We start from the raw sequence: 14,338 nt of genomic DNA on the forward strand, positions 1-14,338 counted from the left end.
TGCCAGTGAGGTGTCCAACCTAGGGATATTGTCTTATAGTCTAATCCTGTTTTGAACTTCTCCACAACTTTATCTCTTACATTTCTGGTTTGTTGCGCAGTGTCTGTTTTACTGTTTTACTAAGAGGTGGTGTTGCAAACCTCTTAGGCCTTCACAAAAATATTGACTTTTTACTGGGATTGACGTACAAAATGTGGACTCTACACTTAGAATTGATCCAAGTTTAAAATAAATGTGTTCTTCTTACTTTACAAAGAAGTACTATATGCATTGCTCTGTCACAAAGCAAAACCTGGAGAAAATGGTAAAAAAAAAAGGGGGTATAACTCCTTTCACAAAGCACTGTGTTTGATGTTGGCATAAACAGATTGACATATCTTTCCCTTTTGAATAAAGCATCCAACAGCAGGTGGACAGATTTAGTTTAGGTGCCGCAGATACTTCAACGTCGTCCTGGAAATTAACTCAAGTGTCCGGTAATTTTCCATCCCACAACATTTCCGATGCTTTTGTTTAGGGACCTTCCATCTTTTCTGGCCTTTATCCATCACATTCCCACATAATACAAGGGTCAGCATGACAGCATAGCCGAAATGTTGTGGCAGTCATGTGAAATGTGAGCCCATTAAAAGAGATCAACCAGCCATTAAATGTGGGAGGTCACACAAGACACAAAGAGGACAACATAGCTGGAACATTTTTCATCAACATAACAGGTTGAAAGTACTTGTTTTGTTTTGATTTGATATAATTAGTTGTGCACTCTAAACATTTAACTTTTGTGGGAGAGTCAGAAAAACCATCAAAAATACTGCTAGTAGTTTGTCACCAGCTAGGTAAGGGACACAGCAGGCATGTGGAGGAAGCTAGCCAGCACTGCACATCACCTTTAACGCACCATTCCCATGGTGACACATGGTGGTGGCAGCATCTTGTTCTTCTTTTATTGCAGGGAAAGGGAAGTTGCACCACGTAAATAAAATGAATACAATGTGCTGCACAGTTTTTGAATGTTTATTTAGAAAACATTTACTATGTTCCTTCAATGCCTTTTTATGTTGGTTTGAAACACACAATAGTAATAAAGTACATTAACCCTTAGGAGTTAACCCTTAGGCCTCCTAAGGGTTAAAATGTTTTTCGACAAAAGGATTTTTTACACTTTTGCAATCACAAAATTGCAGTAGATCTAAACATTTGATTTATTTATGGGTCAGGAACAAATTAATTATCTGATTTGGATTAAAGCAGCAGTGTTGCTGTAGACATGATAATATTTGCAACTGTAAGTGAAGAATAGGCAGAATAATTATTTCATAACATCACCAAAGAAAGTGAGTTTTCCTGCTACAACAGCGCCCTCTAATGTTTAAATTTGAGACAAAGATGACAACGATCAAAATTCAAAGCTTTATTGTCTTACACACAGTAAGGAAACATGTTTCAATATACAATGAAGTTCTAACTTTGCTGCCAATACTACATGCCATATAAAATACATGAATAATAAGGTACAATAAAGCACACAACATCTAATTAACAAATAGAAATATGAATTGTACAGAAACTAGGCAGAACATAAAGTATGTACGTATTTGTGCAGAAAATGTGCTGCATTAGCTAGTATGTGGAACAGTCAGTAGTGAAGCAGTGAAATATACAGATTGTGCAATCAGACAAGTATGCTTGTATGATACTGTGCTGAACCATAATGTCCAAACATCCACTGTGTATATCCATTTATCCTATAGAATCTCAGGGGACTGCTGGTGTTCATTTCCAGTGGTCATAGGAGTTCTCCCTGAACAGGTCACCACTTCATCACAGGGCAACACAGTGACAGCATAAACAGATGTGTGTTTTGGGCAGTAAGAGGAAGTCGGAGAGCCTTAGGATGACCCACCCAAGCATTGTGATAACATGCAAACTCAATGCAGTCATTCGAATCCATGTCCTCGCTGCAAAGCAATAGTGCTGCTAACATGCAGCACAAATATTGGACATTTATGCAGCACAAAGCTCAATAAAACACTTTTTACAGGTTCAAGTTTTTTGATGTTTACTACAGTATGCTTTCTATGTGTGTCTTTATGTATGTTTTATGAGGAAGTAAAGTCACACATCTCTTTAACTTGGTACCAAGGAACCAAGCTTGAGGCAACAATCCTCCAAATAAATTTTGAAGAGAGAAAAAAAAAGCAGACATCATACATCCTCCTAATTTGCATTTGCTCTATTGTACTGATCTACTGGGACAAATTGGAGAGGAACAATTCCCCTTTTAAACTAATAATAATAAAAAAAAACTCCAGCTGAAACTAGTTAGGCAACCAATTGCAATGACCAAATGAAGACAGATAAGATACAATACAAACTCAAAAGCACTTGATCGAGACTACTTATATCGAAAATAATATCAGCACATGTCACATATCACAGCACATGTCCAACTTTGTTGTTATTAGATTAGAGATGAGTTAGACATAAAAGACAGATGTGGCTTATTTTAAACATTGAGTCAACCACATGTCACTTTTAAAGCCTGGAAACTCAAAGCCTCTTTTGAAAACATTGACTGCTGAAACAACAGTTGTCTTACTCATGGCTGGACAGGCAATAGTTATAAATATCCATCATGACATCATTTTTTTCAGTTATTGTTCTCAATTAAGCAAATGAACAAGCATTGTTTTTATTTATCATATTATTCAAGTAACTTCATGTCTTATTTGGGGGAAAGAAAAAAAAAAACTTGACAAATAAGTCCTTAAGGTTACATGATACATCCTGACAGCAACATATGGGACAAAAAAATCTCCTTACCTTTTTGATGTTTACCCTCAATGGAGGAAGATGTCAATGTCTCCTGGACACATGTCCATAACATTATGTTCAGATTTCTGTTCAAAATTCTTTATTATTTGATCTAATGTAATATTCAGATTTTCAGGTGAACTAAAAGTTGAGTTTTCAATAACTATCACTAAAAAAAGTAGAATAAACTCATAAAATGTATTTGTTCATGTAATGAATCCATTATGTGAATTTTATATTTTGATTTGGATCCCTGAAATAAATTAACTTTTTGATAATATTCCAATTTATTGCATACGCACTTATATTTGATTCGCACAGGACTATTTAAATTTTTATCTCGATTTAGGACTTGCGAAAGACAAAGGAGGACGTCTGCTTCCTTTCCTTAAAAGGGCATATCCAAGAATGTCAAGGAAGCGTTTGTGGGGAGTTACACTTTTTCAACCGGGGGAAGGTTGAGAAATTCCTACATTATTTTCCATATAAGCTCGACTATTCACGTGAACTTTTATAAATACGTTGATAAAAAGTATAATTTCAAAACTCTTTATAAGTGAAAGGTATCTACATTTGTTTTATAAAGAGAAAAAATTGTATTATAAACGGCGGTCACCCCCATGTTTATGTACTTGGTTTGTTCCGATGTTCAGCTCTGAACCCACAGCATCAGGAAGTAAAGGGCGGTGGTTGAGAAACGAAGCAGCAGCTAATTAGCTTGAAAATTATTTCCCCGTAACAAGGTAAGAAAGCGTTTAAATTGAGGTCTGAACATAATTTAGCAACACATAAATCTCCTTTTCATATTTATGTTGTATTGAAGTTGTATCCTTTAAAACTTGACTAGAAAATAACGGCAAAATTTACGGTTTGTCGTGCTCGGCTAAGACCAATAATAACAGTTAGCGACACAGCTAACCTCACGGCAGCTAACGTTACGGCATAACGTTTTTAATTTGATTATTTAGTCACCGGGTTCCGTTTGAAAAGGTAGTTGTTTGCTTAAACGGTTAAAGAATATTGCTGTATTAATCTTCTGCTCACGTTTATTGTGCTTACTTTATTGTATAAACTAGGCCGCAAAGCACTTTTTGAGAGTGGAAAAGGTAACAGATTTGACGACCTGCTAATTGTTGCTTACTGCTGTTTGTTAATAAGAAATTATATAAAAGTCACGTTTGTGACAGTTGTACGTTTGTCCAAAGATGCAAAAATAAAGGTAGATAATAAATGTGTCAATAGTTATTTGTGAAATCAGTAGTTTTTGTATTAACCAAGATGAGGCGCTATTAAAAATATGTTTAGAGCACTCATTGAAATTTGTTTAAATTGATCTTATCTGAATTAATTGGGTTGTTGTTTTTACCTGTTTGTGACCAGTTCTTAATTGCCCATGCTGTAAATACAGTTTAAGCATCCTTTACAGACAAAACTACTGCAAAACACTGCAAAAAACACAACATTTAAAACTTGATGTCAATGACATGAGACTTTCCCTTCAGAGTTTCATGTCAAGACAAAGCTGTGGATGTCTGCATTCCAGACATTTCCTGATAAGGGCATCCGTCCTCACATCAGTAACTTTCCCAGTGAAGGCAGCAAGCTAACCAACCTAGAAAGCTGAGCAACATTTCCATTTTTAGCTCAGCCAGGGACACAACACCAGGGATTTACTGCTCTGGAATTAAATTACACAGCCACTGAGATAGATATGGCATCACAAAGTTTTATTTTGAGTAGCAGCATGATCTGTTGCACCTTTTAATCATAATCTTTTTCTACAATTGGTCTGAACCATTTGAATTGACCAGTATGTAAAATCACATGCCGATATGAATATTTAACATTTCTTAATGGGGTTTATACATTTGGAGCATCTTACTGGTGCTTATCCTAAGTCTATAACCAATTTTTAGCTACACAAATATTTAGAGAAAACAATTGTTTAAAAAAATAGACCTATTTTTTTTATTTTCAATTATTAGATTTCAGAGTGAATTACTAATATGCAACTATTTATAACTGATTCTCATACATCCACCTCCGACCTAATACTTCAGCCCCAGGCAAGTCATACGTAACAGCATCGAGCTTTAATGATCCACGCCCTCCTCTTTGTTTTGTGGAATTTTGATGACAGCGTTACACCACATACATGTCTGGCATAACTCGCGGTTTATTTTCTTTGTATGGATAAAGACTCTTGAAAATGATTTCATTCTTAAAAGAAGCTTTTTGAAAGAAAAAAATACAAAGGTAATTTCAGATATACTCATGTGGACTAGTCCTAGAAACCTTAAAGTTGTTTTTTGCTTATGAAACCACAATTTTTGTGTTAGTAGGACAGTTCTTATCATTTATTTTTGGTGTGTTTAATGATATAGAAAACAGTAGATTTGTTTTCACTATTTGATCTGCAGTTTTTATTTACTCTAAGCTCCTTTGTCATCCCACTGAGCTGAGCTGTAGCAATATTGCGCTTCTACTTTTCCAGAAATATACTAAACCAGCCATAATGTCGAGCAAAAGGGCAAAGGGAAAGACCACCAAGAAGCGCCCTCAGCGCGCCACCTCCAATGTCTTCGCCATGTTTGACCAGTCCCAGATTCAGGAGTTCAAGGAGGCCTTCAACATGATCGACCAGAACCGGGATGGCTTTGTCGACAAAGAGGATCTTCACGACATGCTCGCCTCACTGGGTGAGTAAAATGTTGTAATCGGCAGCTTTTTTATGACACTCACTTTTTGCAAACAATGCTGCATTAGTTATTATAATTTTGGCTCTTATTGCAAGCAGTAGTATTATATTCTCATGCCTGCTTGTAAATGAACTGTAGTGTGTTTAGGGCTGTGAGTGGCCACACCTCAATTATAACAAACTGAGAAATGAGCTCTGGTTTCGGGCCACAGTGGCTCTTGCAGTTCATTTTTAAACGAAAACTTGAGATATTTTTGTTTTAGCTATTAGTAATGACAATTACTTATTCCCAATTGAACATTTACTTAATGGAGTCATCAGTAATTGTTTTTCTCTTCTTTTGTTGCTTTAGATTTTTTTTTATAAAGTTTAAAATTGAATTAACATATTCCCAAGGCCTTAAAGGTGCCTCAGTTAACTACATAAGTCCATTTTATTTCCGGTCATGTTTAGGCCATTTCATTGTGTTGTTGTCTTGATTATGAATGTTTTTGAAGTCCTTGTGTTTGAAAAGTGCCAGCCTATTTGTTGCTGTCAATCAGAAACGTTCCCACTCATAAAACCGATAAAACAAAGCAGCAGATAACTGGTTCGTTTAAAATTAGGTTCTCATTCAAGTTTTGACCAACTTGTTTTATTTTCTCTACTGGTGAATATACAGAAACTGGAAAAGTTGAATGCAAATTAATTTGTCTACTGTTTAGCTAACAAACATGAGCTTTAGTCAAACAGAGAAAAAAAAAACTATCTGGCAAAGAGGAACCATAATGTTTCACCTTCTACTCTTTAAATTGCTGACATTTTAATTTTAAGAGCCTTTTGTCTTTTTAAAGGGAAAAACCCAAATGACGACTATCTGGAGGCCATGATGAACGAAGCACCTGGACCAATCAACTTCACCATGTTCCTCACCATGTTTGGAGAGAAGCTCAATGGCACAGACCCTGAGGATGTGATCAGAAATGCATTTGCTTGCTTCGATGAGGAGGGAACAGGTAAACCTGAGCTCATTTATTATATTACCAGTATTGGTCTCAAAGTGCAGAGTTCATTCATATTGTTGAAAAGTCTAAAATAAATTTGAAAATGGGCAAATATTCACACATTCCATTTTACAGAATTTCTTTTTAAATTGATTTAATTGATTTTCCACATCAGTACTGAACTTTAAGCCCTACCTATTGATCGTTCTAGTTACTGACAAAAACCCCACACATGGATTAAGATCTGTTTAAAAAATCTGGAAAGTTAGTCTGCCTGTTTTGTCCCCCAGAACCTCTTAGACCTCAGCTTTAATCTGGAGCTGTGGTTTTTAATGGTTCTGGTGCAGATGGCCAATAAACTGTGGTGCAGCAGTAAATGAGATGAGTCATTGTCATTGGGAAGCCTTGAGCTGAAATTTTGATGCTTCTGAACAGAAGATTAGAAATGATCTGTAGGCTTCGCTTTGCACCTTGAAGGCTGAATATTAAACACTATTGGCTGTTTTAACAGAAAATACTTGGGAGTATTATTTGACCCTCATCTCTCCCTGCTGTGTTGCGCATAGATATTTTAAATAGTAAAACTAGAGAACAAAGTACTAAATAATGATAAAAATACCTTGTATTAAATGATAGAATCAACTTTATCATAATTCCAGTTTCTCTAGTTTTTCTTTTTCTCTGATCATGGTCATTTCCTCACCACTTGTTGAGCTTTTTGATCTTGGTCAAGAGAACAAACTCATAGCCATAAATGACAAAGAAAATCCTTCTTAACTGAATATATGATTGGAATGCAGAGTACAGCACATCTCACCTGAAATATTTCACCCTTTCAAAGCAGTCATTTTCAGTGTGTAAAGTTAGTGTATCTCATAATTATGAATTTGAAACTATAAAATGCTATGCATGTGCCACACGGTGGAGTTCACTTCATCAGCCTGATGCAAAATACTTTGAAATGAAACCAAACATTTCCAGAAGATAGTGTTGCCTTCTCTAATTGTTTTATCCAGCTTTGTGAGCTTTCTGTCAGATCATAAGCATTCCATCACAATGTTATTATAATCCTTGCTGTCTAACTGTTTGCATTAGGTTTTATTCCAGAGGATTACCTCAGGGAGCTACTCACAACAATGGGCGACCGGTTTACAGATGAAGAGGTGGACGAGCTCTTCAGGGAGGCTCCCATTGACAAGAAGAATAACTTCAACTATGTGGAGTTCACTCGCATCCTAAAGCACGGTGCCAAGGATAAGGACGATTAAAGCACCTCCACCAGATTGTTTCCTCTGACCTGCCTCCGCCTCTCTGCCGTCAGCTAGATCATGCTGCATGTCTCGACTTTACAGTAAAGGCCCCGTTAATACAAACCAAAGCAATAACTATCCACTCTGTTTGCTGTGAACTTGCAGTTTTGCCAAATGAGTTTGTAAAATCTCGTGTTAAGACGTGGCAGAACATTAGTAGCTCTAAGGGATTTATGACTTTGCAGTTCATGTGATCACGTTTAGCTGAATTTTTACATTTATAATGTAAACTTTTTAAAATAAAGCCCTCTATCAAATTATATTTTTCTGACTGTTTCCCTTCCATAAATTACATGTGTAACAAAGTGCATTATTCTGCCTTTTTCCCCACATATAAGTTGGCGTAAATTGGATTCTTGTCGACCGACTTTGTCTTGACAAGTCTGCTCTCCTATTTCACAAAATCATTCGCCGTGTTCTGACTTGCATACGCTGGATTCTTTAAGATCCGACTGGAAATGGTGGTGGTTCTAGAGTGTACTGTTGTGGCAGCCATGTTTAAACTTGCATAAAGGGAAGTGTGTGCTGATGCAAATATGAACTGTCTCGTTTTGCCTGTTGATCTTAAATCTTGAGTAATAAAAAGTTTAATCTAACAGACAAGGACATTGAGCTGTAAATGAAGACTGCCCAGTGTATGACCTCATTCAGTTTTGTTTTGTTGCTGAGTCAGAGCTCAATTCATATCATCCAATAAAAAAATGTCACTGATGATGGTTATTCCCCTAAAGTCCTGTGCATTTCTCTCAGGTTTATATGGATCACTTTAGATTCTTCTGTAGGCTATTTTTAACAAACATGGTGAGTTCAAACAAATTAAATGTTCTTTATTTGACTTCAGAATATTCATAGTAATTCGATAGCAAACGGAGCATTGTGTGGGCTTTGCTTCACACAATGCTTCACACAAATGCAAAAGCAACAGTCAAACTTCAGCAATGGGAGCATTGCTGAAGTTTGACTGTTGCTTTTGCATTTTCCCTCCCACTTCACTTCAAAGTAATATGCTTGGAAACTCTGCTCACGCAGGTCTTGTGTGAGATTCTTATTTTAAAAATGAATACAAAATAAAGACATGCTTTCAGAGAAAAGCATGGATATTGTAACAAACTAACGTTTGCTCTGCTCAAAAATGATACTACCGTTACTAGAGAATTCAAAATGATCCCAATCTGTCGAAAAATATTGACCTATTGAGTGATGTATAACAATTGCTGAATCCATTTGAACTAATTAATTCTTGACAAAGATACATTTTAATCCTTTTAAGCTCGAACCGCAAGTTTGGCGTATTCATGATTTTACGTGACGTTTGGATGGATCTTTATCGCCATCTAGTGTCTGAAAGAAAGTTATTGTGATACCTTCATAAGCTCCCTTCAAAAGATAGAAATCCCACAAGTGCACATGACGAGCGTCACATTGTAAGGTACAATGTTATCTGTTTTTTAAATGAGAGTCTGATTATTTCGTCACTTTACAAATGGCAAAATGTAGCAATGCTGTGGGCTTTATTCTACGTTTCATTTAACCTTTAGTTCATAAACTTCATCTAATTTTCGAAAGTACTATTATTTCTGAGGGAACGTAAATACAACATCCGGAAAACGTTAAGCGTCACTGCAGTCAGCACCGGTTTGACCCTCAGCGGCTCTCGGGAGGTTCAGGTATGAATTTATTTTCTCCCTATCATAATTTATTGTACTTTTCTTGCTGGGAATAAAACTTTATATCTTACAGCTTACTTGTAGCAACAATAGCATTCCGGCTACTGTTAAAACGAGATGCAAACTTACACGCTAAACCTAGCTAATATAGCTAGCAGCAGCCCTCAAGGTTGGTTAGTTAAGAGGTGCAGACGAAGAGTTGAGAATTAAAGGAATCCTAGCTGTTTTCTTTAGATTATTTTTGTCCAAGACTGAAAGTGACCCTAAAATAATTACATTTGTTGGATCCTCCACTGACTGAACTAATATCGTCTCTACATCAGTCATGTTTAAATTTGTATGCAGCCTACCCATCTATAAAAACTATTATTGTTTACTACAGCACATAAATATCAGCCTTCTATATGTATAGAAGTAGTTCCTGAAGAGGAACAGTAGAGTAGAGGTAGAGGTGGGACGATTACCACCAATATATTACTCGCAAACAAACTTAACTTTTGTGATAGTTTTAGTATTTTTGGAGGTCTATAGCTGCTGAGTTTGCTCATGGCTTGAGCAGGTTCTGCGTTTATTTCTGTTGCATTTGAGTTTTCCATCTATCTGTATGGCTCTGTGATAAACCGATTTGTTTGAGTAATCACATTTTTGGTATTTGAAGATTGAATTTTTGGAAAAACCACTCAGACTGAGTTGGTCACATTAGGTCTTGATAACTCTGTCGAAGCTTTGTTCTCATTAAAAAAGATTTTCTTGTAATTTTAGGTAAATTAAAATGACATCCTGTTAATACTATGATTACATTCTTGTAATTAAACAAAAATGTTCATAATTTGACCCTAATACTCCGTCATGTAGCCCACAGAAAAAATGACTGAAATCAAAGTCACTTTTTGATTTGATTTGTAATTTATTTTTAGAAAAGAAAGTGAGAATAAAAACCCTTGTCAAATCAGAAATCGGATCTGGTGTGAAAGAAAAAAATCAGAGATTTTAATTTTAAGCTATATTTCCCAGCCCTACCTGTTATTTAAATGTCCTTTTTCTTGTTCCAGCTGACATCGGGGAAGTTCAGAAACAGACTCATGGCCCTGAAACTTACTCAGAACCTTCCACTCCTGCAGTTCGGCATCCATCATTGCTTTGCTGGACTCATATCGGTCAGGCTCCTTTGCAGCAGTGGTTTGGGCCGTTCCTCCTGCGCTGCCTGTCTCTGTACGTCAGCCGCCCGCTGCATCCAGACTCACGGCTGCAGGAAACTCCGGACGGACTTCAGCTCGAGAAATGTGACCACCGCAGTCAGGGAGCCGTCGTTTTTCGCCAGCAGCTCTGTGGGAATCCACAGAGACTCTGAGCTCAGGTTCCGTCTGACCCAGCTGCACCGACCCTCGTCTGACGAAGAGAAGAGCTTCCAGCAGAAGCTGGCATGCTGCTCCACCTCCCGGCAGGTCTTCAGCCTGCTGTGCTCGGTGGAGGTCCTGTCTGACACCATGGCAGCCGCCTGTCTCCACCGCGTGGCTGACCTGGAGCAGGACGGCGGCGCGCTGAGAGACCCGTCGGTGCTGGAGAAGGACGCCATCCGGGCCCTCTGCTTCCAGCTGGAGCGGGACTCGGAGCGGCTGACGGAAGCAGGGCTGGTGTCGGCGCTGCTCGCCTGCACCCGCCTGTTTCTGGATCCCTGGAGCACGCTGATGGTGCGCCTGGTGACAGAGAGCCAGAAACGGCTCGACGGGGAGCAAATGGCGGTGGGGGAGCTGTGCGTGCTGGGCCAGGCCATGCTGGCCATGGAGGGTCCAGGGTCCGCCATGCTGGAGCAGGTGATAGGACAGATCCAGAAGCAGGAGCCTGACAAGTGGAGCCTCCCGGATCTCGTAGCCGTCTACAGACTTTTGGAAGTGTGTGTGGGTGAAGACGGGAAGCACGGCGACTTGTTGAACGCCATGCACACCCACGCGGTGACGGTCACCTCCAGGATGGACCCGGCCGCGGTCAGCGGAGTGCTGAGTTCGCTCGTCGCTCTGAACCAGAGGCAGGCCTTGCCTCTGGTGATCAGCCTGTGTAAGCAGGCCGTGCGACACGTACCTCACTTCAGCAACGAAGAGCTCAGCCACGTCTTGGCCGCTCTGATCCACTTCGGCCACAGCGACCGCTACTTTGTGGACGCGATGCAGAATTACGGCCCTAGAATGGCCTTCACCTCTCATCCGGAGACCGTATCCAAGGTGACGGAGTTCTTCAGCCGCAGGAGCATCCTGTCCCCGACGGTCTTCAATGCCGTCGCCGAGAGCTTCGTGTACCGGGCGGACAGCTACAGCACCAGCCAGGTTGCCAGGCAGATCATGGCCTTTGGGAGGCTGGGCTACCTTCCACCCAACGTCGGCCAGATGTTCAAGAAGGTGGAAACCATCCTGCACACTCGTTTTTCTCAGTTCCAGCCTCGGATGCTGCTCAACCTGCTGCACGCCTGCACCCTGGTCGAGAGGTTCCCCGTCAACTTTCTCTCTAAAGTCTTCAGCAGTTATTTCCTGCAGCAGCTACAAGGTGAAACATACACTGTCAGGGAATCTCTGAACGAAATACGGTTGAAACTTTTCATTCAATGTGAACTGACTGCACAATATGAGGTTCATTTTCTAAATTGAATTATAGAAATAAATATATTTTAATGATTTTTAAAAATTTCTTAAGCAGTTCTCCTCTGAATTCTTGATGAAACCAAACATGTTTCTGTGCCTCAGATCAGGACCTGAGGATTGAACGGGCAGTTCTGGCGCAGCTGACTCAGCTCTACATGACCGTGAAGCTGGAGTGTCCCACCTACGAGGTAAACACTGCAGACGGTTAAATACTTAGAGAGCCAAACGAGAACGAACCGTGACAGAAACCTGAATACACACCCAGCAGATTAGCAGCAGTGTTAGAGGTTCAGGTCTTTGTTGTCTTCATAAAATAAATGGGGCACAGATGTGAACATATTTATCATGTAATTAGCTGTAATGCAACATTGTGGGATTTTAATAATCAAACATAATTTCACAATGAAACAAAATACAGCATCAATACTTTTTTTTGGTAAAGATTCAATAGAAAACTTAAGAAAACTATATAATGGTCTGATTGCTTTTGTAAAAGGTGGAAGAGCAACAATTATTTCTACTATTGCTTAAATAGTTTATGGAGTACAGGTTTAAGATGCCTTTCTGCTGTAACTTCTGCCATAAGTGCATGGCAAACTGTAGTGTTTTAGATTTTAAAGTGAATGTTAAGAGCAGAAAGTTGATTGGAAAAGTCTGCAGGGCGCCGTGCTGTCATGAATTTTGCATATGTCCTTAACTGTTTACTATTTAGTGAAACTTATATAACCATGATTCAACTATATCACTTAAATTGGGTAAATAATTTGATAATACACATTGTTGTACAACAATGTAACTGCATTTTGGAATTGCATTTTCCACACTATTGTCTTTCCCTTTGTCACATTCGCATTTCTGATCTTGCTCATTAAGATCTATACATTTATTGAAATCTATGTGTGTTGGAAATCTACTACATGCTAAATATTGCATCTTGGCGTAATGTGCAGTTGTGATTTCACTCAATTAAATACTTTTGTTCTAAAAACCTAAACCATCCATTTAGCTAAAATATACTCTGTAGTGACTCACTCAAAGCCTTGAATTCCTTAATTCTATTTATTTGTGGTCATATTTTCATTATTTTTTAAATTACTTTTTTAAATCCCAACATCAGGGTCCTCAGCTCCTTCCAAAGTACCGCGTAAAGTCCTTCCTCACGTCCAGTCGCTCCCTGGAGACGCCGGTTGATCAGCAGCTGTATAACTCGGTCAAATCGGGGCTGGTGGATATACTCGGAGACCGATCGTTCTTCGGATCTCAAGTTCTCACGCCGTACTGCTACACGCTGGGTATCCTGGGTTTTTTTTGTTTTTGTTCATGTGTTTCCCAAGGTTTATCTTGCAGTCAACTAACCCATTATTGTCGTAGATGTGGAGATAAAGCTCGATGAGGAGGGTTACGCTCTGCCTGCCAGCCAGACTGATGAAGTGTACAAGAGGTAAATGTTTTAAACTCCTTAAATGTTTCCACATTTTGTCATGTTACAAGCACAAATTTAAGTGTATTTTATTGAACAAGTTGTGCATAATCTAGAAGTGCAAGAAAAAGAGAGTTTTGAAAATAAATCTGAAAAGTGTGGCGGACATTTATGCTCCTCCCCTTCTAATAAGCATCTTCAAAAACCATCTTTTACTTTTCCTACTTATTGCAAATCTACCGGATTTGCATATCTAAAGAACTCACCTTTCTGAAACGGCAAGCCACACCTTTCAGATAAATTTGCAATAATAAAACCGTCGACAAATAATTGATGAAACAATCTATTCCAGGATAGCTCTTTGTATCGACGGACAGAAGAGGTTCACAAATAATGTAAGACAGCTTCTTGGGAAAGAGGTCATCAAGCAGAGACATCTGCGGCTGCTGGGCTATGAAGTTGTGCAGGTCAGACCCTCGCCACTAAATGATTAGTCACTTCATCTGCGTAGATTACTGCTTGCTAATCTTATGTTTTTAAACTTGTCTTTATTTTTTCAGATTCCTTTTTACGAGTTTGAGAAATATCGCAACATGAGCAAAGTGGTGGAGTATCTTCACCAGAAAATCTTCCCTCACACATTCAGACTGAGCTGGTGACGAGAAGAACATTTGCTTAAACAAATGCATATTTATTTTCGCTAACTACAATCCCTGCCAAAAAAAGCAATGTCTTGAAGATATGTTAATAATTGTGACCTATCATTAAAGTGGCCTTTTTTGTAAAATGGATCTTTTTTTTTTTTTTTTTGAA

At 38.6% G+C, this 14,338-nt stretch overlaps 2 protein-coding genes across 2 annotated transcripts; both read left to right on the plus strand.

Moving 5' to 3' along the window:
• The first annotated feature begins 3,451 nt into the window (after positions 1–3,451).
• LOC106916086 (myosin regulatory light chain 2, smooth muscle minor isoform-like) lies at positions 3,452–8,517 on the plus strand. Its single transcript, XM_014984121.2, has 4 exons — positions 3,452–3,557; positions 5,309–5,513; positions 6,346–6,507; positions 7,591–8,517. Exons 2-4 carry the CDS (start codon positions 5,330–5,332, stop codon positions 7,761–7,763), a joined length of 519 nt encoding a protein of 172 aa, XP_014839607.1. The 5' UTR covers positions 3,452–3,557; positions 5,309–5,329; the 3' UTR covers positions 7,764–8,517.
• An 861-nt stretch (positions 8,518–9,378) lies between these two features.
• fastkd3 (FASTK mitochondrial RNA regulator 3) lies at positions 9,379–14,316 on the plus strand. Its single transcript, XM_014984119.2, has 7 exons — positions 9,379–9,472; positions 10,525–12,010; positions 12,208–12,293; positions 13,223–13,397; positions 13,477–13,546; positions 13,878–13,992; positions 14,086–14,316. Exons 2-7 carry the CDS (start codon positions 10,555–10,557, stop codon positions 14,182–14,184), a joined length of 2,001 nt encoding a protein of 666 aa, XP_014839605.2. The 5' UTR covers positions 9,379–9,472; positions 10,525–10,554; the 3' UTR covers positions 14,185–14,316.
• The last annotated feature ends 22 nt before the right edge of the window (positions 14,317–14,338 follow it).

This window comes from Poecilia mexicana, unplaced genomic scaffold, assembly GCF_051168715.1.
Source record: "Poecilia mexicana isolate PSO_F unplaced genomic scaffold, ASM5116871v1 scaffold_20, whole genome shotgun sequence".
NCBI lineage: Eukaryota > Metazoa > Chordata > Actinopteri > Cyprinodontiformes > Poeciliidae > Poecilia > Poecilia mexicana.

Bases quoted from the DNA above. Each gene is read 5' to 3' on its own strand.
- LOC106916086 (XM_014984121.2), top strand. From the start codon at position 5,330: ATGTCGAGCAAAAGGGCAAAGGGAAAGACCACCAAGAAGCGCCCTCAG. The intron at 5,514-6,345 runs GTGAGTAAAATG...GTCTTTTTAAAG, and splicing joins CGACATGCTCGCCTCACTGG to GGAAAAACCCAAATGACGAC. The intron at 6,508-7,590 runs GTAAACCTGAGC...TGTTTGCATTAG, and splicing joins CTTCGATGAGGAGGGAACAG to GTTTTATTCCAGAGGATTAC.
- fastkd3 (XM_014984119.2), top strand. From the start codon at position 10,555: ATGGCCCTGAAACTTACTCAGAACCTTCCACTCCTGCAGTTCGGCATC. The intron at 12,294-13,222 runs GTAAACACTGCA...TCCCAACATCAG, and splicing joins TGGAGTGTCCCACCTACGAG to GGTCCTCAGCTCCTTCCAAA. The intron at 13,398-13,476 runs GTATCCTGGGTT...TTATTGTCGTAG, and splicing joins GCCGTACTGCTACACGCTGG to ATGTGGAGATAAAGCTCGAT.